General features: G+C 35.4%; 6 protein-coding genes and 1 non-coding gene across 13 annotated transcripts; 4 read left to right on the forward strand and 3 right to left on the reverse strand.

Moving 5' to 3' along the window:
* The first annotated feature begins 250 nt into the window (after positions 1–250).
* Positions 251–1,722, forward strand: LOC125215139 (molybdopterin biosynthesis MoaE family protein). The gene is made up of 2 exons (XM_048116464.2): positions 251–338; positions 971–1,722. Exon 2 carries the CDS (start codon positions 1,031–1,033, stop codon positions 1,586–1,588), a length of 558 nt encoding a protein of 185 aa, XP_047972421.1. The 5' UTR covers positions 251–338; positions 971–1,030; the 3' UTR covers positions 1,589–1,722.
* On the reverse strand, positions 1,712–4,147 carry LOC125215138 (G2/mitotic-specific cyclin S13-7-like). Its single transcript, XM_048116463.2, has 7 exons — positions 3,886–4,147; positions 3,326–3,516; positions 3,055–3,225; positions 2,843–2,965; positions 2,347–2,757; positions 2,077–2,258; positions 1,712–1,980 (listed from the first exon to the last, which is right to left on the reverse strand). Exons 1-7 carry the CDS (start codon positions 3,923–3,925, stop codon positions 1,836–1,838), a joined length of 1,263 nt encoding a protein of 420 aa, XP_047972420.1. The 5' UTR covers positions 3,926–4,147; the 3' UTR covers positions 1,712–1,835.
* A 1,395-nt stretch (positions 4,148–5,542) lies between these two features.
* TRNAA-UGC (transfer RNA alanine (anticodon UGC)) lies at positions 5,543–5,615 on the forward strand. Its single transcript has one exon. It is a non-coding gene; the product is annotated as a tRNA-Ala (tRNA).
* A 3,225-nt stretch (positions 5,616–8,840) lies between these two features.
* On the forward strand, positions 8,841–12,308 carry LOC125212355 (uncharacterized). 2 transcript variants are annotated; one of them, XM_048112496.2, is made up of 2 exons: positions 8,841–8,995; positions 10,215–12,308. In XM_048112496.2, exon 2 carries the CDS (start codon positions 10,247–10,249, stop codon positions 12,170–12,172), a length of 1,926 nt encoding a protein of 641 aa, XP_047968453.1. In that variant the 5' UTR covers positions 8,841–8,995; positions 10,215–10,246; the 3' UTR covers positions 12,173–12,308. The 2 variants fall into 2 exon arrangements, with proteins under 2 accessions (XP_047968453.1, XP_047968454.1); XM_048112497.2 differs by having other exon boundaries at positions 8,853–8,995; positions 10,223–12,308.
* A 319-nt stretch (positions 12,309–12,627) lies between these two features.
* LOC125212356 (putative E3 ubiquitin-protein ligase RHC1A) lies at positions 12,628–14,469 on the reverse strand. 2 transcript variants are annotated; one of them, XM_048112498.2, is made up of 2 exons: positions 14,341–14,469; positions 12,628–13,870 (listed from the first exon to the last, which is right to left on the reverse strand). In XM_048112498.2, exon 2 carries the CDS (start codon positions 13,803–13,805, stop codon positions 12,855–12,857), a length of 951 nt encoding a protein of 316 aa, XP_047968455.1. In that variant the 5' UTR covers positions 13,806–13,870; positions 14,341–14,469; the 3' UTR covers positions 12,628–12,854. The 2 variants fall into 2 exon arrangements, with proteins under 2 accessions (XP_047968455.1, XP_088924183.1); XM_089068057.1 differs by having other exon boundaries at positions 12,628–13,884; positions 14,341–14,398.
* A 4,278-nt stretch (positions 14,470–18,747) lies between these two features.
* Positions 18,748–20,845, forward strand: LOC125211779 (elongation factor 1-beta-like). The gene is made up of 6 exons (XM_048111712.2): positions 18,748–18,905; positions 19,001–19,120; positions 19,296–19,362; positions 19,890–20,004; positions 20,268–20,381; positions 20,512–20,845. Exons 1-6 carry the CDS (start codon positions 18,820–18,822, stop codon positions 20,673–20,675), a joined length of 666 nt encoding a protein of 221 aa, XP_047967669.1. The 5' UTR covers positions 18,748–18,819; the 3' UTR covers positions 20,676–20,845.
* A 179-nt stretch (positions 20,846–21,024) lies between these two features.
* On the reverse strand, positions 21,025–25,795 carry LOC125211778 (ABSCISIC ACID-INSENSITIVE 5-like protein 2). 5 transcript variants are annotated; one of them, XR_016136595.1, is made up of 6 exons: positions 25,404–25,631; positions 24,513–25,313; positions 24,343–24,414; positions 23,798–23,857; positions 21,681–22,147; positions 21,025–21,300 (listed from the first exon to the last, which is right to left on the reverse strand). XR_016136595.1 is itself a non-coding variant. In XM_089067470.1 (5 exons), the coding sequence occupies exons 3-5, from the start codon at positions 25,188–25,190 to the stop codon at positions 21,229–21,231; spliced, it is 822 nt and encodes a 273-aa protein (XP_088923596.1). In that variant the 5' UTR covers positions 25,191–25,313; positions 25,404–25,473; positions 25,638–25,795; the 3' UTR covers positions 21,025–21,228. The 5 variants fall into 5 exon arrangements, 3 of the variants coding, with proteins under 3 accessions (XP_088923596.1, XP_047967668.1, XP_047967664.1); XR_016136596.1 differs by lacking the exon at positions 23,798–23,857; XM_089067470.1 differs by lacking the exons at positions 21,681–22,147; positions 23,798–23,857 and adding an exon at positions 25,638–25,795 and having other exon boundaries at positions 25,404–25,473.
* Positions 25,796–27,950: the final 2,155 nt, after the last annotated feature.

The raw sequence follows: 27,950 nt of genomic DNA on the forward strand, positions 1-27,950 counted from the left end.
TTTTAGACTATTTTTAAAGTTATGGAAAATACCATAATTAGGCAAAAGTAAATAATTTTTGGGACCAATATCTTAGTAAGAAATCAGTTAATTATACGAAGCTTATGTAGAAACTTTTCGCCAAAAATGTTGAAAATTAAACTCTAATAAAAAAGAAATTCTATTTTAGAAAGCCCAACACATTTTACCTCCATTCAAAGGCCCATTATATAAACAATATACAGTAATTTCTTAATAATTTGTTATTATCAATAAAATTAATAATACAGATGCATACACAGACAGATATATACACTCACGAGAGAAGTTTCAATTGGCTTCTCTCTCATCCCGTTGAGGTCAGAACTCCGAATTGATTCAATGAGCTTGCTTTTTTCTTCTTCTTCTTTCAAATTTTTTCACTTCACTTTATTTTGTCTGTCGCCGTTGGGTTGTGCTATCCATATCGTGAACATGCTTTTCTCGTTTGCTTTGACCTTAGGCATTTCCAGTTAAAGGATTATTAAATTCTTTTGGAATCAATCGTTTGAAAGATTAATTGTGATTAATTTGATTGAATAGCTCGTTCTGATGCTTCGTATCTGGATTTTGTTGAGTTTTGAGATTTTGGCAGTATCATAATAGTGGTTGCAATCCATCTTTTTTGTTCGATTTTATTTTCAAAATTGCAACTTTCCTTAGTGTTTTTGTCCCCTATAAATTGCTCCAATCTTGATTAAATTCTATGGTTTTGCTAGAAATTCTATTCTGTGTGGATAATGTGTTTTGGTGGACAAATTTGGAAGGGAAGGGTTAAAAAAGATGAATCTTTTAGCAGCGCTGAATTGTGTTCACTTTTAGTACTTCCAATTTTATGCATTTTAGGGTTATATTGCTGAGTTAGGATTAATGGAGCTAAAACTTGCTACAAATTTGAAGCTTGTTTTAGGAACAAAGGCTAAATTGGTTGAATTCCTTTGCTTTTCTGCAGAATGTTCTGAAGCATTGAACTAGTTATTCTTGTGGATTCTTTCTCCATATCTGAGTAATAATGGCCGCAGAGGAAGAAGGCATGAATCTAATAGAGATATTGGAGGAGAATGTGGCTATTGACATGAGCAAATACATGAGCTATGTCCAGTCTCCGAGCTGTGGCGCCATAGCAACATTTGGTGGCACCACTCGCGACACCTTCGAGGGCAAGACTGTCTTGGAGCTGAGGTACGAAGCATACGTCCCCATGGCTGTACGATGCATCAAGACGATATGCACTTCTGCAAGATCATCATGGAACCTGAATTCAATTGCAGTGGCCCATCGCTTAGGCCCCGTACCTGTTGGTGAAACAAGTGTTTTCATAGCAACCTCAGCCGTTCATCGTGCAGATGCCTTGGATGCTTGCAAGTTCATCATCGATGAGGTTAAGGCATCGGTTCCAATATGGAAGAAGGAAGTTTATACCAATGGCGAGGTTTGGAAAGAGAACTCTGAGTTCCTCGAGAGGCGGGACGAGCTTGGGAATTCAAGTTGCCGAAAAAAAGTTGTAGTGGATGGACCAGAGAGAAAGGGTTGCTGCGGAGGAAAGGTGAAGATGCCGCCAGAGGCATGAGATGATGTGTGGTGATGAAAAGAGAGGCCTTTTGTTGTTGTAATACAAGGATTTTTTTAACATTTTACTTGTGTAAACTTGTAGTATATCTTGGAACATTGAAAGCAAGATTAATAAACACAATTTACACATCATTGGCTTTGCTTAGAAACATAAATTGAATTAATTCATTCATCAGTACAGTCAAATGATCTCTAATTTGACTTGAAATTACTAATATAGTAAACGGTTGTATTTAGCAGCAAATTCAAAATGGAACTGGAATGAGAGCACAGGCAGGAGGAATGAGTGCAACAGCTCCTCTCTCTGGATTTGTGTATTTCCGATACACAGCCTTGAGCTTGTTCTCTGCTGCTCCGAAGTGGAAACTGACCAGCATCTTCGCACACTCACTGATATATATCAATCAGATACACCGAGAATCAATTAATACACACGTATTATCTAAAGTCAGAAATGGAAAAAAGGAGAGTTATAGTTTTGCATACATCAAGTGACCCTCAGAGTAGCCAGTGTGATGCTCGAGTGTCTCAGTCCACGAAGGGCTTCTGTTAAGCGCACAACGTGCAGCATATACAGCAGAAGCCGCAATCTTTGAAGGACTATGCTCTATGATCGTTGCGTAGCTCATCAAGCCAAGTTCAGCATAGAAGAACACCATGTTCTCCAGCTACAACAAATAAGCAAGCATTCATTTTCACATTATTCAAATGCTAAAATATGCGAAAATTTGTTTGGATGAATAAATCTTAATCTACCTCCTTATCAGAAGGGACAGATGCTTTGATGTATCGAACCAGAAACACGTAAGGTGTTGGAACAGTCAGGTACCACTCCAGCTTCCCAAGAATAGCCTTCTCCATGAAAAGCACTTGCTCCCTCACATAAGCATTATCCGATATGGCTATAAAGTCGCTCACCTCCGGTGCCCATATCTCCTCGTACTTGCAAGCAATCAGCATCGAACTCATGCCCACCAACTGAAGCTCCCTTCTCGGGACAGTCTTCACTGCAAGAAACCGGTCCACTATGTTGATGGTGAGGTAGAGGCTCTCCGGCACCAGTTCAAACTTCTTGTGAACTTCAATCAACCAATCAACCAGAATGCCTCTCATTTTAGAGTTAACCTCTGGCTGTGAGTCAATGTAATCATGAACTCTGCCATCTTCCTGATTGAGTCAAAGGATTGAAACATGTTACACAAACAATCAATGATGAAGGTGAGGATGAAATCAGTTAGTATGAATTGCGCACCTCTGTTTGCTTATAGAATTTGTACATATCCTCAACATACTCCACTGCTGCCAATTCATTATCCGCATCAACTGCATCGATGTCTATCAGATTCTTCAGCTTCTTAGTCACTCCAGAAGCAGCCTAAGAGAACAAACCGATACCGTCAGAACAAGTTCTCAATATATGATGTTGAAACTAATCTCAAGTAGAAGCATCTAAGTAAGTCTCACTTTGCTTCGAGCAGTGAGGATTGCAGTGAGACTTTTAGCAGATTTCTTGGCTATCACTGCATCATTCTTTGGCTTAGCAACAGCAACACCTTCCTTCCTATTCATGACCCTATTAGCTTTTGCAGCACCATCTTTTGCCACTAGAATGTTGGGGTTTTCCGCCTGCTGTTTCTGCAGATGATAACAAGAATCAGTTGTGGGAAAAACATAGAAAACAAAACAATCCAAACGCCAAAGATGTGCATTGAGCAGAAGTTTTTTAAGGCCTTGCCTTGCAGTTGTTCTTGTCTTGAACTTGACCATTTGCCAATAGCTGAGCACTGAATCTCCTCGTTACAGGACGGTTGATCTGATTCAGCGGCTTGCCCTCAGCCACTGGTGCCGGAACCAAGTTTCCGATGTCTCTCAAGACCCTCCGCTTCCTCGCTTCCGGCTGAGGATTCTTCTGCTTCCCTCCTCCAACTGATAACCAAATCAAGAATATTGCTTGTGAGATTAATCGTCATATTAAAGAAAAAATCATTCTTAAAACGTAAATTGTTACACTTCTCCAACATTAAACAAACACTCAGTTCAACACAATCTAACTCAACAATCGTAAACTTTAGGCCATATAAAGAAAACTATGAATTTTCTCAATAGAAAACCCAAACGGAGTGAATAGCCTATCATCAAATCTCCAATCAGATTGAAAAGTAAATTGATGGATGAATAAATAATTCTAAAACCTAATTTCAGAAGGGCTTTGAGAAGAAACACAAATAAAAAACAGTAATAAATTGACTCAAAAAGAAGAAGAAAAGAACGATCAGCGCCAATTGTATAACATACCGATGGGTTGCTCAGGGGCAGCGACAACTCTTGAAGCCATCTCCAAATCTAATTCTTCCTCTTCTTCTTCGCTTTCGATTTCTTCTTCACGGCTACCGAAAACCTCTCCAAGACTGGCCCAAAACGATGACAGAAGCACACCGAGACGGCCTCTGCGCGTCTCTCCTCCTTCTTCGGGTTTATCTGTCGTCGCCACAATGCACAAACCACAATCGGCCTTCTCTCTGTAGAAATCTGGTGATGGAAGAGCGTCAATGGAGAGAATGAGCTTTCGCAACAACGGTCATATATAGTTCAGCTTCGAATAGGATCCGTTGGATCTCTTATGATCGGACGGTTTTCATCCGCACTAAATTTACTAGCCGTTGTGACAGAGCACTTAGAATTACCGTTGATAAATTACTCCACTTTTAAGTTTTTTTTTTCTCTTCTTTCCCATATATGATGCTGCACAAAATAACTTTCTATTTAAACTTATAGCGGCGATAAATATATTTTTACTATTATAAAAGGTATTGCTAAAATAAAATTTTACTATTCGGTTTGTTTTTCAATAAGTTTTGTGTTCGATAATGTGTTCGATTTGTGTTGTTAGGCAAAACGATAGGAGAATATGGTGATGATGATGCTCTCACAACAACTGCGTGGGAATGGACAGTTGGTGACTTCGATATTTGTGTGTGTTCGGTGGTCATGGGCCATGCCGGTCCGCAGCTAAAATTGAGACGATGGGTGTGTGAGTAAGTTTTTAATTAATATTTAATTAAAGTGAAATTTATTTTATAATTGATATATTAATTAATTCACATTTGATTCTCACTTGATTAATTAAACAAGTTTTTATTAACTTTTGCATATAAATGAGATAAATATATTTATAAGAACAAGAAAGTAATTTGATAACTTAATCCACTAGTATAACTTGTGAACATTTTTATCTTGGTTTAATCTTATATTGTACATCAAACAATATAGTGTAAATCCAATAGTAATTCAATCTTCATTTTAATATCTACAATTGATCTCTGTTTTAATCGAGGAATGCTACCATGTGACCCTTCATATTATAATATTCTCACTCGACTCTTGAATATTGTTATCATTGTTCTGCTAAAAAGTATTCCTAGTGAATACTCATAGTATAATATTCTCATCTGACTCTTAAATATTGTTATTATTGATCAACTTAAATTTTTTTAGAAACTTTTTTTCTATATATCAAATACAATAATTACATTTTAATAAAATTTATTTTCCATTAGGCATTTCTAGTTTGCAAATGCAAGCAACTCAAAACTGGTGATTTAGTAATTAATTAATTATGAATCCATGTGAAGAAAACATTTTCAATTTGCCCAAATCATTGTAAATTTTCGAAAACAATACTCACTTCGTGCTAGAAAAACCATAATTTTTCAATATTTTTGTATATCTCACAACAATTTTCATTTCTTATTTTAGATATTATTCCACCACCAACTCAAAAATTATTATCTTTACTCTATCAACTTATTCACGCTCACATCTGACCATTATAACACTAACTCCACCATATTACTACTCATGTCTCACCTAGCTTTTTTATACGAGAATGGAAGTAATAGGTTTCGGACATATTCTAGGTATATTCACAGAAATCAGTGGCAAAATGTCAGTTGGGGATGTAGCTCAAATGGTAGAGCGCTCGCTTTGCATGCGAGAGGCACGGGGTTCGATCCCCCGCATCTCCATTCTTTTTATATTTTATTTTTGTTCTTATTTTTACTTTTAACAAATTTCCCACGTTAAGCCTTGATTAGAAGCTAAAACTTATTTACATCATTTAAATCTTATCATATCTAGAAGTTACAAACAAGAAACAGGGGTCTGACTGCAAAAAGCCAAAAACAAAGGGTGACAAACCAACAAACAAAATACTACTCCTACTACTAGTATCAATTCTAAGTATAACAGAGCTTTTGTGGGAAGGAAGGCTATCAATTTCATAAATGTTCATTAAAAAAAGCATTTCAAATCTATAAAAGACATCAGCAAAAAAATGCATATTAATATCACAAGTCTCCCACTTTACATTACTGTAGCAACAGACCATAATCCCCACAACTTTTATTTGGACGTCGTACACTTACTAAACTAGTTATCAAAGCATACACAATTTAAACATCATGAGAAAGAATTGTACCTCTCCTCTTGATCTTGGCAGATGGCTCGTAAGTAACACGTTGAATGAGTTCGACTGCGCCCTTCAAATTGTTGTGTCTGAGCTCCATCTCCGACCATTCACACCAAATGCTAGCAAGATGATCCACAGCCTTAGCAAAAATGAGCCGGGCATTCAGACATCTCCATGATGGGATCAACTGTCCTCACAGCTTCTGCGTATGTCAAAATCTGTTTTGTCGGATTCCCTTCGAATATCCTAACTCTCTTTCGCCTTTACATTGCGGTGGTTTAAAATAGTCTTTGAAGAAAGAATACGAAAGAGTAATACTAGTATAATAGTATTAATATTGTCGGTTATAAATCCTCTTCCTAAAGTCACGCCCATTTTATCTTTGACTCAATAAGGTATGTTAGTCTTATTAAAGCCAAACAAATTTTTTTAAATATTACTCTATTTTCAGTGATAACAATTTCACAATTTATTATACTACTACTTAAATAATACTTACATATAAGTTTGCATATATATTTGCATAACGAATTTAGTACTGCTAGTTTTGCATGAACAATATATTTTTGGTTATCTCTACATCCTATTTTTCTCATGTAATTACATCATCATAAGGTAAGTGTCGATCTTGCCAATTTTTAGATAGATAAGTATAATATTATTTCCTAATTAGTATTATTACAGTCGTATCCCGTTTCATCCACAACAAACTATATTTTGCATTGCCATAAGTTCGTTTTGCATTAAATTTTTTTTCCTTCAATTGCAAAACTTCAGAGATCCAAGATATTTTCAATTGTAAATCCTATTTTTACATCATCAAGATATTATCTCGAGGCAGGTGTCGATTTTGTCTAATTTTAGATAAATATTACTAGTAGTATATTAACTTTTCATTAAGATTATCTTAACTTTTTACGCAATAATTTGCATCACAACACAATAATCAATAATCTACTACTACTATTACATTATATACGACTCGTTATACAATTATGCATTTGGTGATACATTCCTGTTGCATAATTATTGATAGAAATATACGAGTTCCATTCTTAAAACTAATTGGTGATAGGAGGAGGGCCCATAAGAGACTTCCATCCTTAAAACTAATTGGTGATAGGAGGAGTGACCCTTTTTTACCCACAGTCAGCGACCCGCCCTGATACCATGATACAAATTCATGGATTCCATCCTAAAAGCAATTGGTAATAGGAGGGGGGGCATGAGACTTATATAGTAATTTCAATTCTCTTTGTACACCGATGTGAGATAACTGTAATATATTTTTTGTAATTTTAATTCCCAACATATTATAAACTTATAATCGGGTCCATTTATAATTGTGTATCATTAAAAATATTAGGTGATCCGAACGGGGCTCTGGAACTGGCTCTTTTCTGATATTTACATCCAACATTCTCAATAGTGGCACAAAATACTTTTCAGTTATAGAAATTAAGGATGAACACAAGAATGACCATTCAATTCCTTCCATACTAGTGCCTGTTACTGTAAGGAGAATACAACCTTTGAAAAATATTTTATTACTCATTAATCTATAATATATCATTTTAATTGTGATAGTATAAAAACATAAATGTATACCATGTTTCTAAGTAAATTAAAAAGATATATTTTCCATTTATCTCTTTAGAAAGATAAGTATAATTATCTTCTTAAAAAAGTAGTGAATTTCAAGTGAAGAATTTAAATTGAAAAGGTATACAAAAATAACTACTTTACCATTTTACTTTTTATGTGGAAAAGATATAAAAATACATTTTAAAACTGAAAAAGGTATAATATCTTCTTAAATACTTTTACCAATAAAGAATGAGTTTCATGAAGAAAAAGTAAATATCGTAGTTATTTCACTTTATCTCTCTATTTATCTTCTCTCTTGGAGATACTCTTATAGGCTTTTTTTTTGTATGATGAAACGGAATAAGCAGGGAGTTAAATGAAGATGAGATTGGAATGAGGTTGAGAATAAAATGAGGATTTCATTCCATTATTGTGCTTAGTGAATGTAAGGAATACAAATGGAATGAAATTGTGCAGTGAGTGTGGTGTGTGCAATATGTATAGTGTGTGCCTGTGTGGAGTGTATATGCAGAGTGTGCATATAGTGTGTGCAGTGTGCGCGCGCACCCAATGTGTGGATTTTTTTAATAATTTAAAATTAAATTTTTTTAGTTATATTATAAAATAAAAATTATAAAATTGAATGATATTTAATTTAAATATAATATAAATGTTTTATAATTTTATTAAAATCTAAAATAAGAAGAAAAAATAATGAAATGGAATGCAAATTAAATGAAATGGCCCTTCCTTAGTAGATAGTAGAAGGAAGGGTTATTCCCATGAGGAATAGATTGATAATTTCAAATATAATAATAATTCTTTAGGTAAAAAATTATGAAGAGAAGAAGTGGAATGATATTAAAAAAATTCCATTTCATTCCTTCGTTCTATTCCATTAAAGTTGATGATCGGAATGAATCTAATAAAATTCAGTAGTACATACCAATAAAATTCCAAACCAAAATATTGGATTCACCATTATAAATACGCGGTGCATAATTTTATTTCATAGATACGCATAGCATTTAATACCCAATTATGACAAAAATGCATCACTTGCTAATTTTGTCAAATAAAACTAATTTCCGTTTGACTTTATAGAAATGTGACTAATCACTTATCACTGTCGATTCAGTTTTTTTTCAGCCTCGCATTATCCCCCATCCGCCTCTCTCCACGTATATATATATATATACGTCTGTGACGATACACAATACACATTTTTTCTCTCTATAACGTTACGCGATTTCTCCGACACTAAAAATCCAATCCTCCTTCCTCGTACGGGCAACCAACTGACGCCGCGGCGCTCGATATCGCCATCGATCGCATCGATCCGTTATTAAGGTGAGCCTTTGCCGCGTTGCGTGGCCTTTCTTTTCGATTTTGATTAGGGTTGCGGCGTGATTTTGAATTTTTTATTTATTTAGATTTTGGAATGTATTGGCATTGGCGTTCGATTAGATGAATTTGAGGGCGGCGCGTTTGGTTTTCTCTCATTGCTTGTGTTTGTGGGGGCTTGTTTTGTGAATTCTGGCTTCTTTATTGGTTTGCGATAGATTGATCTACGGACTGCATTTGTCATTTCGAATGATTGTATGAATCTGGTTTTCTAAATTCGTGATTGAATTTCTTTTTCTCAGTGATAGGATTGTTGAGGGTGGATGTGTCGCTTCCCTAATTTTATTTGGGAAATGGAATTTGATTAATAAATGTGGTTTTTCCTTGAGGAAACCTGGTATTATTTGGATGTGTGTCGGTAGGGTTGTGTTTCCTTCATTAGCCATTCTACGATTAGCCTTTGGAATGTTTGGAATGTCAACATCAATTAGGCATTATTGTGAATTGATTGCACGAAGATGATTGATTGTCCATGTATTACTTTTGTTGGATCTGGGAGATTATGTAGTTATTTTCTCTAGATTTGAAACATGAATGTGGGGAGTTTTGCTGTATGGCCAACAAATTTTAGATATTGTTACAACAAGTGAGGAAAATAAGCATAAATGCTTGGTGCTCAGACTCAGAGTGGTTGACTTGAGGGTAGTTATTGAGGCAGGGAAATAATAGCTGTGGAGATGACTTAATACGTTGGAAATAATGTCGACACGATGGCTTTCATGAATTATTGAATTACTATATGACAATCACTAAGGAAGTTACTGCAGGGATCTGACTATTTGACTCTAATATGTTTTGCAAATATATAGTACTAAAAAAAGGCATTAGAACTGAATAAGGCAGCAATAGATTTTTGCTTCTTATAACCAGTATTCAGAATCAGAAATATGTATACTTGCAGGATAAGCTCAATATCAGATACATTTGATTTTCGCCAATTGATTGGGCATCTTGGTCAAAGCTGTTCATTTGTGTGGGAGGTTGCTAGTGTTTGATCCATTGCACCCTGGATTGGATATATTATGTGACAATAGGAAAACATCAATTATTTTCTCATATCCTAACCAAGTCACTTGCCAAGAAGACAATGAATGGCAATATTCTTGCACATGTTTGGCTTAACCTGCGACTTTTTGCTGCTGGCTAATGCTTCTTTATTCTTTAGTTTTGCAGAAATTAGAGCTTGAAGTTGCAGACATGTCGCCAGCATCCAAGGCCAAGTCTAAAGATAAGAAGACTGGCAAAGAAGCTCCAAAGAATTCTCTAAAGCCTTTGAGTCATGTTAATGCCAGTAGTGGGACCACAGCAAGTGGATACAATCCTGTTTCAAGAACATTTCATACCTTTGAATCTGCACCAGTGCCTACGGCCTGTCCACTTCATGTTAATGGTCGTTTCCGGAATATAGATGATACGGATGACCATAATGGAAGTTCATCAGGGACGGGCATTGAGTATGACTCTATTTCCAATAATGGTAGTTGGTCTGGCGACTCTGAAGACCATAAAGAAAAGTCATCACAGCCGCTTACTCGTCAGGATATAATACCTGGTGCTGACAATGACAAAAGAGAGAAGATACGTCAGAAGAATGAGAGGAAACATCAGCGCCAAAAGGAGAGGCGAGCGCAGGAGTTGCACGAACGGTGCTGTAGCTATCTCATGTCGAGGAAGCTGGAAGCTCTGGCACAGAAGCTTGTTGCTATGGGTTTCTCCCAAGAGCGAGCGGCAATGGCTCTTATTATGAATGAAGGCAGGTTAGAGGAATCAGTATCATGGCTTTTTGAAGGAGGTGAAGAAGACAAGAACTCGGATAACAATCTTGATGGTGGTGGTAATTTGAAAATTGACATATCAGAGGAGCTTGCTCGCATTACATATTTGGAAATTACATATAAGGCTTCCAAACAAGAGGTGGAAAGAGCTGTAGTATCCTGTCAGGGTGATCTTGAAAGGGCTGAAGAGACATTAAAGGCACAAAAGGAAGAGACTCCTGCTGTCTTGTCTAAGCCTGATGAAAATGGCGATCCTCCTACTGTTACAAATAGCAAGCTAGCAACGATTAGTCAGAATCCATTAAGAATACAACCAAAGTCTACTTCAGTAACCACTGTACAGCAGAGAAGAGATGACAAAGATTTCAACTACATCAAACTTCCTGCAACAGTAGAGTCTGTAGTGGATCCTGTGACCAAAAGCATGCAGGTGGTAAAGAAAATACCACCTAAAGCTGACTGGGCTAAACAACAGCAGATTGTGCCTGCAGAGAAAAGGTGGGTAAGTCCAGGATCAGATTCTTCTGCATCATTTTCTTTAGCATCACGGTCTCTGCCATCATCAACTCCAGCCAAGACGGATGTTCGCTATGTTGGTGTTGGAAATGAATTGAAGAAGTTGCAGCTAGGATCAGTCAAAGAACCGGTAATCGTCATGCAGCGACCTCAGTCCATCAATGCAAAGCAGGTTCCCAGCACAAGTATTAGCTCATCTCCTCCTGGAGAGATGGCTATGAGTTGGTATCCTAGTTCTGTTGAAACAGTGAAGCCACATGGGTTCGTGCCATCTGTTACCGTGTCTAATGGTTTTAGCTCAAATCAGTCGCACAGCCAACCTCAATATCAGTCGTCACAGCACCAATTTATGTCCAGTAGCAGCCCAATTGATTCATCAGGAACTAAAAAATCCAACAGTTACTGGGGTCAAGGCGGATCACCAGCACTTGCTGCTCCTTCCTCCCTTGGTCTCTTCTCCTGCATTGGTGCCAGTGGCTCATCTGGGACTTCATCTCAGGTGGACTGGAGCACCGGCAGCTCAATGTTGCAATTTGATTACACCAACGTTGACTGGAGTTTGGATCGTGGGTCACTATTCCCAAAACCTAACGGCCCATGGACTGGGGCTAACTACATTCCAACTAATTCTAGCCTGTATGATTCATTTACATATGGTGCGGGTTTGAAGTCTACTATGAGGCCTGGTCTGTCCAATGGGAATGCTGCAGCGATGGATGGGCTAAATCCCAATGACCTGATGGCTGGTGGATCACGGGAATGGACTTCACCATTTGAAGAGAAAGACCTTTTCAGTCTACCCAGACAAGTTGTTTCCTCTCCTACACTGTAAGAGAATGGTGATGGGTTTTACGAATAAAGAAAAGGGTGTTGATGTTGGTGCTTGTTCTTTTATGCTTTTGGATTTGTATTTCATATGAATTGACATCATATCTTAATGGGAAAAGCATTACAGTTTCTTTGATTCACTGACTTTCATATTTTGATTTCTTGCCCAAAATCTGTTGAAATCCACCATCCAGCCAAAACTCACTACAAATATCAATCTCATGTTTCCGGATAGTACAATTCTTGAATCTATCTTGTTAAAATCCCTGTCTTATTTGCTACAAATGTATAATGAATTATGTAGAGAGAAATGATAGTAGGTGCGGCAGTGGGCCAACGATGATTCAGTGAGGACGGAGGTTGCTGATGACCCACCAAACGGTAGTAGCTATGCACAAGAACTTGTCATACATCATCAAGTGGAAGCACACAATTAACACGGAATGACAAACTGTAACATCGAGCGCAAAAAAAATCAAGAGATACTAAAATATATGGAGGCACAAGTTTGTAAGGACATGTGGGGTTGATCTTTTCATATGTGGTGTAAGTTTAGCATACAGGTAGGGAAATCGTTTTCACTCCAAAAGGGATTTACTAACAACCAGAAACTGACTTTTTCGAGGCAGACAACAACAAACACGACTGAGAAACGAATAAAAAGAGGGAGCATTGCAGATGTAAAATCAATAGTCAAAAGGCCAGCGCGTTCTGCTATGCTCCTCATTTGGAGCTGCTGCACCGTTTCCTTCAGTTCCTGAATGGCGTTGAGTGTTCTGATTCGATGAGTTTGAAGGCCACAGAAATGTAAATGGATTCCACCTCCCTTGACTCTGAGAGTTACTGATGTCCCTTCTGCTGCTGTTGTCACTTGCATTCACTGCTCTCTGATTCAAGTTAGAACGAGAATTTGCAGAGTCTAGTGAAGGCAGCTCAACACGACAGACAGGGCACGAATTATGTTCCACTAGCCAAGGCACAATACAGTCTGAATGATAGATATGATCACATGGCATCTGTCTAGCTCTTGTCCCCAATTCAAACTTATCTTGACAAACTGGGCAGTGAGCATCTGTATTGAGATGCCTTTGCAAAATCTTGATGGTTGGCATAGCATCAATCGCGGAACGCGGTGCTGGAGGAGGACCCCGCCTGTCATTCACACTCAGCTGCTCTATCAGTTCCTGTAACCCATGCCCCATAAAGAAATCACCAGAATCAGCCCGTCGTTGCCCCATAAAGATCTCACCAGAATCAGCTCGTCTTTGCCCCACTCCATGTCCATCACTAAAAAAGAAATCAAATGGATCGACAGCAACTGGAGTTTGGCCATGGTATATCAATAATTGGCCAGGAGGCCTGGGGCCAACGCCCACACTTGTTCGTCCTCTCACATCAAAGTTCGGGTCCCTTCCTATCATCCTGCGCCTCATTAGGGCAGCAAACGCATCCATAATACCAAATCTTGGATCTTGCATAAACCCGAGTCCAGAACCATCACCGGAGTGAGTGCCCATAACTTCGGCCAGCTCTTGTATAAAGCCACCATCACAGTACGGGCAGACCAAGTTACGGCCTCGAGGTCGTACAGGCTGTCTGCATTGGTGGCACCAATGAGTGTTTCCACCACTAGACATTATTATTATTATTATTTATCTTAAACACGAAACATAAGCCACAATCTCCAGCCCCGGAACTTTTCCTGCATCCAGACATCTATGAATAACCATAACTCAACTATGAAGCAGTTTTAGCAAATTCAAAATTTGAAACAAATAACTGATATGAGATCTTCCAATGAAGGCTGGACCATATTCCAATCAATTATGCAGGGTTCAACTTGCTTAGCTCATCATGTAAATTTACAGGGTCTAGATCTGCTCCACACCACAGAATTCAATCCTCTAACACAAAGATAGAGAATAGAAAGGGGAACTCACCTAACAAAAAAATAAAATTCTAGGCAACGAAAAATCATGTTGATCAGAACACAATAAGTTCATGAGCAAAGTGTACACGGCACAATCAAGCATCAACAACAACTTTTATTGGTCGGAAAAATCCAACAAGCAAGCAAACAAAGTTGTATAAACTGAAAGCGATCAATCAAGTTAAAATAGAAGAAATCTGAAATTAAGAAGAGCATGAGTAGTTAATGTAGTCAGTACTTACCAGAGATAGAGAGAGAGAGTAATGCAGGAGATTGCGACAATTTCCCTAAATTAAGGATTTAGCAATGGAATCACAAAAGACTTGTGTTGGAGTTGAGTAGGATATATATTTATATATACGAATGGATCTATTCATTCTGACCCGACCCGAACCACCCGCGCTTCTTTTCTTTTGCCACTCAAAAAATTGAGATGGATTTATAATCGGATATTATCATTTCTTAAAATAACGAATTACCAGTCTTACCAACCCAAATCCAAACCCAAACCCAAAGCATCAGAGAAGAAAATGAGAAAACGGCATTAATTGAGTAGTATTGTATATTAGTTGGCACAATACCTCTTTAAATCACACTATCTGCAGTCACACCTTCGTGTCCTAATAATTTTTTTTTTTCAACACGTCCTCTATAGCACAGCTTGAACATTGCAAAGACATTAGTAGGGATTACATTTTCAAAATTTTCTTTAGAAGTTTATTTTCAAGTAATTTAGATTATTAATAGGGCTTTTGTAAAATTTAAATAAAATTTCAAAATAATTTATAAAAAAATATTCAAAAATTCAATTCATTAGGGGCTTAAGCCTCTCCCCCTCCGCATTGCTCAAGACCTTAGGTCATCCTATTCGTGGTAAGGAAGTGAAATCATACAAAATGACCAATCCAGTCATATTATCATCATTTTCTTCTTTGGTCCTTTTTTTCTCATGCCATTAACCGACTAATGCATCAAAGTGAATATTTTAATCGAGGTACTCTCATCGTCACTTCCATCATCATAGCCCGACACCTATAGTTAAAAAGGGATTAAAAATGTATAAGCTACTGCTATAACATAATCACATTCTTGGTTTGAATTTGTGAATAACCTTTAACATTACACCCCCAAGTCTCTAACAAAAAACTCAACTATGAACGAAAACAACTTTGATACATAACACAACCTGGTAAATTGTCAAATAATCAAATACTTGCACATCAAATAAAAGTCTAAATAAACTATCAGCTTATATAAAGAGGTGTTAAGACTACAACGCAAGGTATATCATGAAAACAACTTGATGAAGTATATTTTTTTCTCTTTTTAATTATACTGCTATTACTGCCACAATATGGTAAAACAAAAGCTGTGGAACTATATGTTACTGCCACACAATATATATTGTAAAACAAAAGTTTTATTTCACAGGTAGAGAATGCAAATATAGTTTCATACATAAATATTTTTTCGGATTTCTGATTTCTTCTTTACATAGTTAAATCTAACATTCGCTGACATACTATACATAATTAATCTAGCATAATATTCCTTCATCCGCGAATAAGATATATATATTTTTTTCATTTTGGCACATCTGCCAATAATAATCTCAATTCACATTTACTGAGAATAGTAAATAAGTTCTACTCCATATTATAACATTTTCTACTCACCTTTTATTATAAAATTGTATTTAAAAGTGAGAGTCACACTCTCTTATTTTTTCTACTCACTTTTCTTTGTACAATATATCTTAAAACTCGCACCAAGCTCAAACGTTACCCCTATAGCAGACGGAATGAGTAATAATCAAAGACTCCACACATAAATATAATATGTGGGATACAAAAAGGTCTCAAAATAAATCAAATCCTAAATTAATAATTTAAATAAGAGTGAACTACATAATAGTACCCGATCTTTCATTTTCGCACAAAAATGATACCTAATCTTTGTTTTATACTCCCTCTGTCGCATTAGAAATGAAACGTTTTCTTTTTTGGGTTGTCCCAATAAAAATGAAACATTTTCTAAAATGAAAATAACACTATCTCTACTTTTTCTTCTCTCTTATTTTACCCTCTCTTCATTAACTCACAAAACAACACTGCATAAAATCTCGTGCCGAAAACCAAATGTTGCATATTTATTGAACGGAGGGAGTATTATTTTTGGTACCTCGTGACAAAAATAACCATAGATACTAAAGGGGTGTGATCAATTGCTAACTCACCTCTTAATCGCTAACTACAACTAATCTAAGATCATAGAAGTTTGGAAATCTAAAGGTCTATAATTTGTTATGTGTAATTTCGTTTTTTATTTTTTAATATTGAAAAGATAAGAATAACTAACCAAATTTAGGGTTGCGGAACATCCTGTCAATATAGTGTGTTAAATATGTCAACACGAATACATGAAAACGTAAATACAGTTTCATATTGGCATTATTCATGTATTATATTGACATATTTTGCAAGTTGTATTGACATAATCTACTGGACGAATTATATGAAAATTCACGAAAATAATATCAAATTTTGACAATGAAACGTATGCATGTAGGATCTCGTTGGAATCTTTATAAAATTATCTTTAATTTGATATATGTAGTGTAAAAAATAATTTAAATCGAGATAATTATATGCATTTAAAGTTTTGATATATTTTTTTAATTTTGTTAATCGACATTAATACCCTTAATGACATTTAGTTGTAATTAGCAATTTAAGGGTGAGTTCACAATATAACACACCTCAGATACTAAATATGTGATTTTTTAGTCATATAGGGCATCTTTAGAAATTACAACTAAATAGTACTCCCTTCGTCCCATAATAGATGTCATACTTTCCTTTTTAGTCTGTCCAATAAAAGATGTCACATTTCTTCTTTTAGAAAAAATTCTCTCTCACATCAATTATAAAATTATATTTTCTCTCACCACTTAATACACAAAATAACATCTCCTAAAATCCAATGCCATCTCCCAAGTGTGACATCTACTATGGGACGGAGAAAGCACCAAAGATGTAATTTCTTTTTTGTTTTTCTCTCTTCTTTCCTTTTTCTTTTAATTTCTATTTTCTCTTCTTTCTTTTTTCCTTCCCTTTTTTCCATTATTTTATGCATACGAGTATACGACTAGTTAACATTCATAATATAAATTAAGAACCACCTAATTAGACTAATTGTTTAAACTAATCAAATCAATTGAATCCTTTTAATTTAAATATTTTGTATCGTTTTAAAACTAAAACACCTAATTAAAAATAGCAATCATTTTTTTTATCGTTATAAATATAATTTATATTTTAAATTTTATTAAGACTATATTGATTAGTTATTAATAAGATAAAATAATAATAATAATAATAATTGTTATAATTTAATATTATATGATTCATATTTTGAATAACTATATTATAGTAATTATTTATTAGTTGCAAGTTATTAATTAATATAATAATAATTAAATATATTTAAAACTATAACTTTGATTAAGTATGAGTTATAATGAATTATATTAAAAATAAATTAAATAATATTAATTTATACATAATAATATTAATAATGAGAGAAAGATATAGAAGATACTCCCTCTGTCCGCGAATAGGAGTCCCGTTTTGCCATGTCCGCGAATAGGAGTCCCGGTTCACTTTTATCATAAATGGTAATAGAGTCCCACCTTCCACTAACTCATTTCATTTACATTTCATTTAAAATTAATATATACAAGTGGGACCTCTATTCCACTAACTTTTTTCCATCCACTTTTCTTAACATTTCTTAAAATCCATGCCGCTAAGAAATGAGACTCCTAATAGATGACGAATGGTGTATATAAGTACTTCGGAAAGGATCACCTACAACAGTAGTCACACAATAAGACTACACTCATTTTTACAATAAATAGTTGGTAAGTCTCACATTGTACTAACTCACTTCACTCACATTTTATTATAAAATCAATATAAAAATTATGGGTCTCCTATTCCACTAACTTTTTCAACCTACTATTATTTATATTTCTTAAAACCCGTAATAACAATAAGAGTAACTCCTATTGTGGGACGGGGGAAGTATCATTTTAGGTCCTAGCAAAGTATGCTAAAAAATGTCTATCATAGCAAAAATGTGAAATTGTGATTTTTAGTTGATGTTTTGTGGTGAAAATTAGCATTAACTACTCAAAGTGTGATTTTTAAATACCAAAAACAATACAAAACAAAGATCAGGTGCCGCTTTTGTGCGAATGTAAAAGATCAGATACTCCCTCCGTCCAATATGCACATTTTCCTTTTTAGTCCGTCTCATAAGAATATCCATTTTTCATTTTTGAAAACTCTTTTTTCTCTAATGAGGTAGAATCCATTTTTTATTAACAAAACTTTAATTGCTTTTTCTTTCAATCCCTTTCTTATTTTACTAATTTTATATTAAAATTTGTCACTAACAAAACTTTAATTATTTTTTCTTTCTATCTATTTTTTATTTTATTAATTTTATATTAAAATTTGTGTCAAAATCGTGTATATTATTTGGAGATGGAGGAAGTATAGTTCACACTTTAAATAATTATAAAATGATTCAAATCATTTCACGATCTAGGGTTTTTATAACTGCATATAAAATCTCGCCCCTCCAATATTTCTCCCTCTTTCACTCTCTTTCTACTTGGCCTAGGTTATCTCTACATCTCTCTCTTTCTCTCTCCAATGGCTGTTACCTTCGCAGATCTGCACACAGAAGCCGGCCTAAAGGCCCTCGACGCCTTCCTCTCTGGAAAATCATACATCTCTGGGTAACACGCTTCTTCACTTTCTCCTTTTTTTCTACAATTTCACACTGTTCAATTTATTCTAACGATTTGTGAATTGTTTGATTGGCGATTTTCAGGAGTCAATTGACTAAAGACGATGTTAAAGTTTATGCTTCCGTTTCGGGGAAGCCTAGTGCTGATCTCTACCCTAATGCCTCCAAGTGGTACGAAGCTGTTTCCGCAAAGCTAGCATCGAGGTATTTTCTTCTGACTTCACAAATTAATCCAATTTGCTTTCGTGCTTATGTTTGCTTATTTATTGAATTTCGTCATGCCGATAGTTTGCTTTGTATATCCTGTATTTGTGTATATTAATTATGTTTGTGATTCTTGTTGTACTTGATTGTTGAGTTGCAATTTGTTATGGTGTAGCTTTCCTGGAAAAGCTGTTGGAGTAAGTATCGGAGGTCCAGCTGCAGTGTCAGCTGTTGAAGCGAAGGTAGCTGATTTACCTTTGTGTTTCGTATACCGATCTGCCTGAAAAATATGCTAATTGTTTCCATGGCATTTAATTTACTGGGTCGATTGATAGGGGAAGATTGATGAGGCATAACATGATAACAACACACATTTTAGGCTGATACAGGAGTTATCTCCTAACAAACCATTGTACAAAGTATGAACTTTTTGCAATCCTGAACTCAATGCAGCAAGAAGTCATTTGGATTATAGGATGTTCTGGGCATTGTTACTTACGGCCATGGATGAACTTTAGTTCTGTATTGATATTTTTCCTTTTCCCAAGACATTGTAGGTAGCCCTGGTTATTGGAATTGGTATTGTCAACACAACATGGTTTACACTTTTAGGGCCTGTTTATGTTTTATAGATAGCCCTGGCTCAAGATACTAGAGGCTTTTAATTGATTGGAAGATTCGTTCTTAGGCCTAATGGCTTTGTACTGTTTATTTTTTTGGTGTGTATTGGAGTAGATAATAACTGATATGTAAAATCCATTTCATCCAGGAGGATGCTGCCGATGATGATGACGATCTTGATTTATTTGGCGATGAGACCGAGGAGGAAAAGAAGGCTGCCGAAGCAAGAGAAGCAGCCAAGGCGCCTGCTAAGAAGAAAGAAAGTGAGTCTATGGCATCTTAATCTCACAGTGTTTGCTTTTTAAGTCATTATCTGCGCATATGGCTGCCATTATTATCATTTCAAAAATTGATGCAACCTTTTAACAACACATGACTAAAAGTTATTTTGAGATCATAATGTATAGATCAATTGATGCTATATGATTGTATCCATATGTTAGAGAATATCTGTTTCCACACGTTTTTACATGTCTACACTGTTTCATTGTGATTCTAAGTTGTCCTGTTTGTCTTCATCTTGCAGGTGGTAAGTCATCTGTTCTCATGGATATTAAGCCCTGGGATGATGAGACCGACATGAAGAAGCTTGAAGAGAGTGTTCGAAGCGTTGAGTTGCCAGGACTCTTATGGGGAGCATGTATGATTCTCTTCTGTTTTTGGCATCCTTTCTCTTCCTACATACTTTTATGTATTGTTACTACATTGCACTAGTTATCATATATGCATTTGGTGCTTTACTTAACTCAGTCTATAACTTCTCCATGCAGCCAAATTGGTTGCAGTTGGTTATGGAATTAAGAAGCTCCAAATCATGCTTACCATTGTTGATGATCTTGTCTCTGTTGACACTATGATAGAGGAGGTACTCACCGTGGAACCTCACAACGAATACATCCAAAGTTGCGACATTGTTGCCTTCAACAAGATTTAAAGTTGCGATGTCTGAGCCTTTGTCCGGCTATAATTTTGTTATTCACTAGAACTTTTGCTTGTTTTGGTTTATACCACCTTTATTGTTACCAAGGGAAGAGGAAAGGATTTTTAAGACACTGTTTGCGGATTTGATTTGGTGGTGTTTGATGAAATTTGCTGTTTTTATAACCTTTGGCGGCGTTTGATGAAAGTTAACTGTTTTTACAAGTACTTGAACACTACTGATGTTAAATAAATACAGTACTATTTCTGTTATTAAATTTTGGTTATGACTTATGACTTAACAAATGTTGTTAGGTTTTAGGTAAAACTTTAAACTGCTTTTTTTGACTATTAATCACATTCACTGATATAATTTAATATCAACTATACATTAAAGTGGTGTTGCATCATTTTTTTTCTAATAACAAGCATCTAGGTCTTCATCTCCTACAAGAAGGGTAACATTTTTACACACTACACTACTACAGAAGCAATGCAGGGATGGAATGCAGGCCAATTCTACCCTATATTGAATAGGCTCCACTCAAAAACTTTGTTCGCATAGAGTATTAGAATGAAGAAGTTCTTCGCAGCTGAAACCTTAGTGTGCAGGGCTCACATGTGGTTATCTGTTCGAATTCCTGCAACACAGTCAACAAAACAAAACTAAGTGCGCCAGTGTAGGCATCAATTTAAGATAAAGAAAGTGTTTAAAATTAGTCACTGTGGTAAAGGAATATGGAACAAAAACACCAAGCAAGTTTTCAACATAAAGATATGTTCGAGGTTTGTTTATTGGCGAATCTAGTGCAATACTTCAAATTTCATGACAAATAGACATCAAGTAGCATGAGAAATTTACACAACTAAAGTGCAAGGAATTCAAAATCTCGAAATAGTTTTTTCCATTATTCATAGTGGAAGCATATCAATAAAGAAAAAAAGGGAGATATTCAAGCTGCAGAATATAGCCAAATAGCTGCTAGTGTGTTGTTAAAAGCATGAATCGTGATGGCTTAACTTGAAAGAACATAGCTGATGAGTTACGCACGGAGGAACAGAGATATTGGAGCATCCACGGAAAAAGTTGAGTTGAAGAACAAGAAGCTTTTAGCTCATTTTGTATGATTTAAAACAAGCTGCTGGCAGAGAACAATACAGACCAGGCACATTGTTCATGTAAGAAATATGCTGCGAACTCTTTGATGTGCTTTCCATTCGAGAAGTGAAGGAATAACAAACTAATAGGACTAGTTCTACGAGAGACACCAAGTGCATATCAGCCAATCAGCAAGCTAACTTTTTTTGTCTAAGCCACAAACTACAGAACAAGAACTTTGTTCTGATAAGAAAGAGACTATGCTGCTCTTTACTACGAAGTTGTTAATTTGTAGTGGATCAATGTCACATGAAAAGTATCCTTACGGGATATCACAGTTGACAGTATAGCTGTCGAACGAACCCCATTTGCTTTCACACCAAGACAATCTGAAGGTAGAATAAGCTAACATGGGTAGTTACATGAGAAATCTGAATCGTTAAACATCAGAGAACAGGCCAAAATTTTGCAGGTTTATACAAAAAAGGACAGATAACAGCTCACAATCAATGAATCAACATGTGGAAGAAAATGTAATCCGCATTACTTTATGCCAATTTCACAGTCAAGCCAGAGGTACAGTTAGATCATATTAGATGTTATTCAGTAGCTTTTACAAATTTGTATAACAAAATTCAATTTCGAAGTCTATATAGATGTCTAAAATCCATTGTACATACAAGTGTGAAATGTTAAAGTAGTTGTAGGTGGCACTTCTTTAAACTGTATGGATAGACGCCATAGTGCATCATATCTAACATTTCCTAGTAAGTTAGGCACCAATCTTTGATACTCGCTAAGAGTAAGGTTCTTCTCAATCCTAATTTCACAAAATTGTAGATTCAGTCACCACTCCATAATGTCAGGCTGAATTGGATAGTTACACGACCCATGCTTCCTTTTAGCTACTAAAGGAGGTTGATATTTTAAATTCCCCCAACTCCTTCTAACAACTGAAACACCAACTGTGCTTCACTCTCAACATATTTCTTCTTGAGACAATCCTCTTTTTTCATCTCATATGTGTTGCTGCACCTAGACAGTACCGCATGCAAAGTTCCAGATAATTCTTTTTCTTTAAGTTTATAGTGAATGTTTGCTGTTTTTCCAAATGTGATATAAGTTGATTAACCCACCAGTGAAAAGTACAAACCAATAAGCTTATAATAATTAGTAATCTAGGAATGGAGTCAAGTGTGATACTAGTTTCTTTTATATTTCCTAGATCCTTTGCTTTTCTTTCATATCTTCGCGTTAAGATGTTTGGTGCTTGTAGTTATATTCACTTTCCAGTTTCCACCACACACAAATGGTTCTAGTGTATTAGCTTCCAAGCCACTACCACCAAAATTTGGATTATATATAAGATCCATAGATAGGTCTTGAAATTTAAAATTTGTTTGAAATATTCAATGGATCAGAGTGATGCCAACTTGAACCATATTCCCTACAGATTTCAAGATGTGAGGAACAAAAGACATATTGCTGCTAGATACCTCACTTATCTCCAATCACAGAGAAGATACCTGAGGTGGTTTATAATGTACTAGTACTTAACTCAAAGCTAGATTCTGAGAATGTTTGATTAACGTTGCTAAAATTTTCTTGTTTTAATGTTTGACAGTTTTCAGCTTTATATGGTTTTCCATCATGTTCTTCATTATACTACTAGTATATAAGTTCGGTCAAGACTACTAATTCCTGCGTCCTATGTTACTTGAGTGCGTGCGTCCTATGTTACTTGAGGTGTTTCTTTTGGGTACGAGATTTAATAAAGTTGTATTTAGGGGGTTAAATGGAAATAAAATAAAGTAGGAGAGAGAAGTGAGAGTTTTGTTTTTAATCGTAAAGGGAAATGACTCAAGTAACTTGGGACTGGGGGAGTATTACTTTAATTATAATTCATAGGTAACAAGGCCTATCCACTTGAAATTTTCCAAATTATTTTTCTAGTTATTAAGGTTCATCAAATATACTACTAGGGGAAAAAAACCAAAGTCTAAATGTACTTTGCGAAATTCAAAGAATCAAGACTGTACCCCTCAAGATCAAATGGACTCTGTTCATCAAAGGTAACTGAACCTTCCAGCATGTGCAAGCTGGTGAGAATGACATTAAACAGTAAATGAAAGAAAATGCTCATATTTAGCAACCACTCATAGAAATCAGAAAAAACTAAAAGTTGAAGAATTTATGTTCAGAAAAAAAGAATCGTGTGCGATTCCAGTAAACTGTGAAACTTCGTGCAGTTAGCTGCTGATATCACAAATTTGAATCTGCTAACTTTTATCACGTGAAGGTGTAGTAGTCTCTGATGCATGCACTTTCGGATAACTTTTTAGTCAAAACTTGATTTGTGGCTGGTTCATGTCCATTACCTTAAATGGAAAACTTCATCACCCAAAACAATTTAAACAGGAAAAGACACTGAATTGTTGGGCAGTTAAGTTTGAATCACTTAATTGTACCCGAAAATTAGATCGTTAACATTTCACATTAGCAAAAGTCTTGCTGTCACATATATTACCAGCATGCACCATGGAAATGCATTTATTAAAGAAGGATACAGGTAGGTATTACTTGCCTTTTCCTTCTTAAGCTTTGAATTTTCCTCTTCAAGTCGTGAGACCTTGGTCACCAACTCATTGTGGTAGGCCTGTGAATGCTACATGAGTAAATATCCCGATGCCAATATATTCAAAATGCACCAGCAGCATAAAATATAACACAGCTATGCGAATTTTCTAGTCTTGCCTGTTTCCTTGCACGTGACCGTGCAGCAGACTCTCTGTTCTTAATTTTTCGCCTTAGCCTCCTCTCGATGGTCTTCTCAAGATCCCCAGGCATCCTCTTCCGGCCAGGCAATGGCGTATCTGACAAATCATCAATTGAAGGCGAAGGAGACAACGACCTCATTTGAGATGAGAATTTGTGGGACTTGAGTGCGCTATCCAAGGACATCATGGGTTCAATAGAAACGGTGGAAGCATTGGACACGTACATCCCCGCTTTCACCAAAAAGTCCTCCAAAGTCATCTCACCAAGGGTCGGGGGTGTTCTTTCCTGGCTACCAAAGCCCTCCACATTGCTCATCTTATACCCTCGCTGGATATCCCTCCACACCTCATTCACCGTCTTCCCTGTGAAAGCCCTAGCAAGCGACCAACTGGCTTGGCGCTGCAGTGACGCTGCAGGGGATGTTTCGATGCTCTCCATCCCAGAGGAGCGGCCAGTATCAGTGGTCCACACTTTCTTGAGCAACTCATCAAGGTTCATGCTTCCTAACGGCTTTGCCAAATTACCTAGCAAGTGCCTCTCAACTTCGTCTAGCGTTAGGCCTAACCACGAGTTGCAACGTTGCAGTGGATGATGCTGTACATGAGATTGCTGCCCTCCACCACTCACATGAGAATTCATAGTCTGAATCCCCATTCACACTTCACCTCCACTTTTCTAAAACTACTACCAATTGGAAACCCTCAAAAACCTAATCAACTAGAATTTTCCGAAGCCAATCCGATCTCTAAAATGATAAAACTCCTTACACCTCAAAACCTGAGCATGGATTAAAAAAACGCATGATTGAAGCAAATCCATCTAAATAATGTGAGAAACATCCAATCAAAAACACAACAAACTCCTTACAAGCAAATTCACAATAGATGAACCGAAACGTTGAGAAGAAACGAAAGTGTTCGCAGTGAGCAGAGCGGAGCTAGGAACAGACGATTGTATTCGACAAACAAGGCAATTTCGGTTGGGGACACAAAACAAGAAGCAGCGAAAAATAGAGCAATTAGAGAAACAGAGAAAATAGTATGAATTGCAAAGAAAAACATAAATTAGGTGGGATAAGAAGAGGATCAGATGATCTGTTACCGGAAAACGAGATTGCTTTTGTATTGTAGGAGGGATCCACGTGTTGCAATTGGGAATTTGTTTTAGAGATAATAGAAACAAGTATGTAATCGGGATCGGGTTGAGGTGTTGGATTTGTGTTGATTGCTTTTTTCCAGTTTTGTATTTTTTTTTCATGCGAAAACGATGATTAGATGCCGTTACATATGCATAAAAAATATCCAAACCATAAATACAAAAATAGGGTAATTAAATTTAAACTAGGAGTAGTATCGATCCATGTAATTGAATTAATACTAAAAATTTCAATCGACAAGTTTGATGGATCATATTTTTGTTTTATGGAAGAATCATTATTTATTCAGTAAAGAAACGAAATGTGCAATACACTTATCATTGTCCAAGTTAGAGAGATGCTATTAACGAAAAAGGTTCATTTGATTAGGTGGTTGTTCAGCCTAAGGATGGCAACATAAACGAGTTTAACATGATCATTGGGCAATAAAGATCGGTTGAAATCAAGTTTGATGACTAGCCACATGTCTTAATTATGTTATCTTATATGCATGGATAGTGGCAATAGTTAGCACTTCATCCACGATGGCTAAGCTGAGTTTGTTGAAGTCCGATATTTATTTAATGATTATGGAGGCTAATACGAGTCAATTTAGAAATTATTATTGATTACGTAATTCTTTTAAAATATTATTGATTTAGAAATTAGTATTCTTAATCATGATTACGTAAATTAATTTATTAATTAGATTAATTAAATCGATTTATTTGTATTATTATTCTAATTCTAAAATAAATAAATAAAGCATTTTATATAAAAGTAGAACTACTATTGAAAGCCTATTATTAGTGAACTTTCCCCACGAACATGATTCAAGAAACAAAATTCAACCGAGAACCAACTACTGCCTCGGCAGTTCTTCGTTATGAAATGACAATTTTATCACAATTGGCAAATAAGCAAAAAATTCAATTATATTAAGGGTTTGAAGGGGGAGAAGAAATTAAATTGTAAAACTAAAATAAAATCAAAAGCAACAAATATATAAAAACTGAAACCTAAGCTTTATATTCAGAAAATATTAGTAATATATATCTAAGCGTTTTTGGTTTTTTAATTGGTAACAAATTCCAAAAATATCACGCTTATGTATCTCAATTCATTACTAAGTATGATTGTGAGCTTGCAAATTATGAATTGAATAATTAAAATAATACAGTAATTTATAAGATACAGTATTAAAATTTGAATTATATCTTACTACAACATATACAACATATCAATTGTGTATATGAAAGTGATATTGAATAATCCCAAAGCTACAAACCCCATTTATCCCCCATCTATTAAATAAAGCCTAGAAATTTTAGAGTATAAATATTGAATTGATTAATAAAAAAAATTCGGGGGGGATATTAGTGAAGTTATCACTCCACCAAATTTGAAGATACGATACAAAATTAGATGCTTGACATAATTAATACAGTATAATCGTGGTTCGTAAAATATTTACTGTGACTAAACGGGAACGTAATTTGCACTACACTATACCGACTTATTGGAAATTAAAAACAATGAAACGGGATGTCTCCTAATCTTAGATGGAAATATTAAATAAATTTTATATATATGGAAATATTGCCAAAATCCACAAAAAAGATTTTCCGTATCTTGAGAGGTATAGAGATTTACTTACCAGAGGAAAAATAAAGTTTGACCTTAGAAAAATGGTAGTAGTTTTTTATACTCAATGGTATATCAATTGAAAATATTCTATTTTTATTTTATATACGGAGTACATAATTATTTTAGGGTGCAATAGGTAAAATTCTTTTTTTACTCAACTATAGGTTTCTAGGTAATTTCGTATTTTCATCAAAAGGCAATAACTCATCAACACCATGGAAAAAAACACGCATGTTGACTCTAAAAAAGAAATCCTCCTACATTCAATCATAATAGCACGCAAAAATATTTTGGAAAAAGAAATTAAATATATTTATGAATGAATAATTGCGTTATAGAACTTTCCCTATACCAAGCAAAGAGACTTCACTCCGAAACACACACACAATATTATTTTGGAAAAAGTAATAAAATATATGTAGGAATGAATAATTAAGCACCAATGCGACTTCACCTCAAAACAGCTGAAAAGAAAAAAAAGAAAAGAAAAGATTATGCTAAGCTAAGAGGATCTTTAATAAAGATATTATTTGAATGAAAAAAAGAGTGTTTGAGTGTATCTAATTGCGACAATAGTTAAAGGTTGTTGCTCTCCCTCCATTATCTCCTCCCTTGTTTGTCGTTTGATTTCC

This window comes from Salvia hispanica, chromosome 3 (assembly GCF_029641045.1).
Source record: "Salvia hispanica isolate PSC_SH4W2 chromosome 3, Shi_PSC_v1, whole genome shotgun sequence".
NCBI classification, from domain to species: Eukaryota; Viridiplantae; Streptophyta; class Magnoliopsida; order Lamiales; family Lamiaceae; genus Salvia; species Salvia hispanica.

Bases quoted from the DNA above. Each gene is read 5' to 3' on its own strand.
- LOC125215139 (XM_048116464.2), top strand. From the start codon at position 1,031: ATGGCCGCAGAGGAAGAAGGCATGAATCTAATAGAGATATTGGAGGAG.
- LOC125215138 (XM_048116463.2), bottom strand. From the start codon at position 3,925: ATGGCTTCAAGAGTTGTCGCTGCCCCTGAGCAACCCATCG. The intron at 3,517-3,885 runs GTATGTTATACA...TTTGGTTATCAG, and splicing joins TGCCCCTGAGCAACCCATCG to TTGGAGGAGGGAAGCAGAAG. The intron at 2,966-3,054 runs GTGAGACTTACT...TTGTTCTCTTAG, and splicing joins TCCTCACTGCTCGAAGCAAA to GCTGCTTCTGGAGTGACTAA.
- LOC125211779 (XM_048111712.2), top strand. From the start codon at position 18,820: ATGGCTGTTACCTTCGCAGATCTGCACACAGAAGCCGGCCTAAAGGCC. The intron at 20,005-20,267 runs GTGAGTCTATGG...TTCATCTTGCAG, and splicing joins GCCTGCTAAGAAGAAAGAAA to GTGGTAAGTCATCTGTTCTC. The intron at 20,382-20,511 runs GTATGATTCTCT...TTCTCCATGCAG, and splicing joins AGGACTCTTATGGGGAGCAT to CCAAATTGGTTGCAGTTGGT.
- LOC125212355 (XM_048112496.2), top strand. From the start codon at position 10,247: ATGTCGCCAGCATCCAAGGCCAAGTCTAAAGATAAGAAGACTGGCAAA.
- LOC125211778 (XM_089067470.1), bottom strand. From the start codon at position 25,190: ATGGGGATTCAGACTATGAATTCTCATGTGAGTGGTGGAGGGCAGCAA. The intron at 24,415-24,512 runs GCAAGACTAGAA...TAGCATTCACAG, and splicing joins GGTCACGTGCAAGGAAACAG to GCCTACCACAATGAGTTGGT. The intron at 21,301-24,342 runs GCAAGTAATACC...ACTGTGTTGCAG, and splicing joins CAAAGCTTAAGAAGGAAAAG to GAATTCGAACAGATAACCAC.
- LOC125212356 (XM_048112498.2), bottom strand. From the start codon at position 13,805: ATGTCTAGTGGTGGAAACACTCATTGGTGCCACCAATGCAGACAGCCT.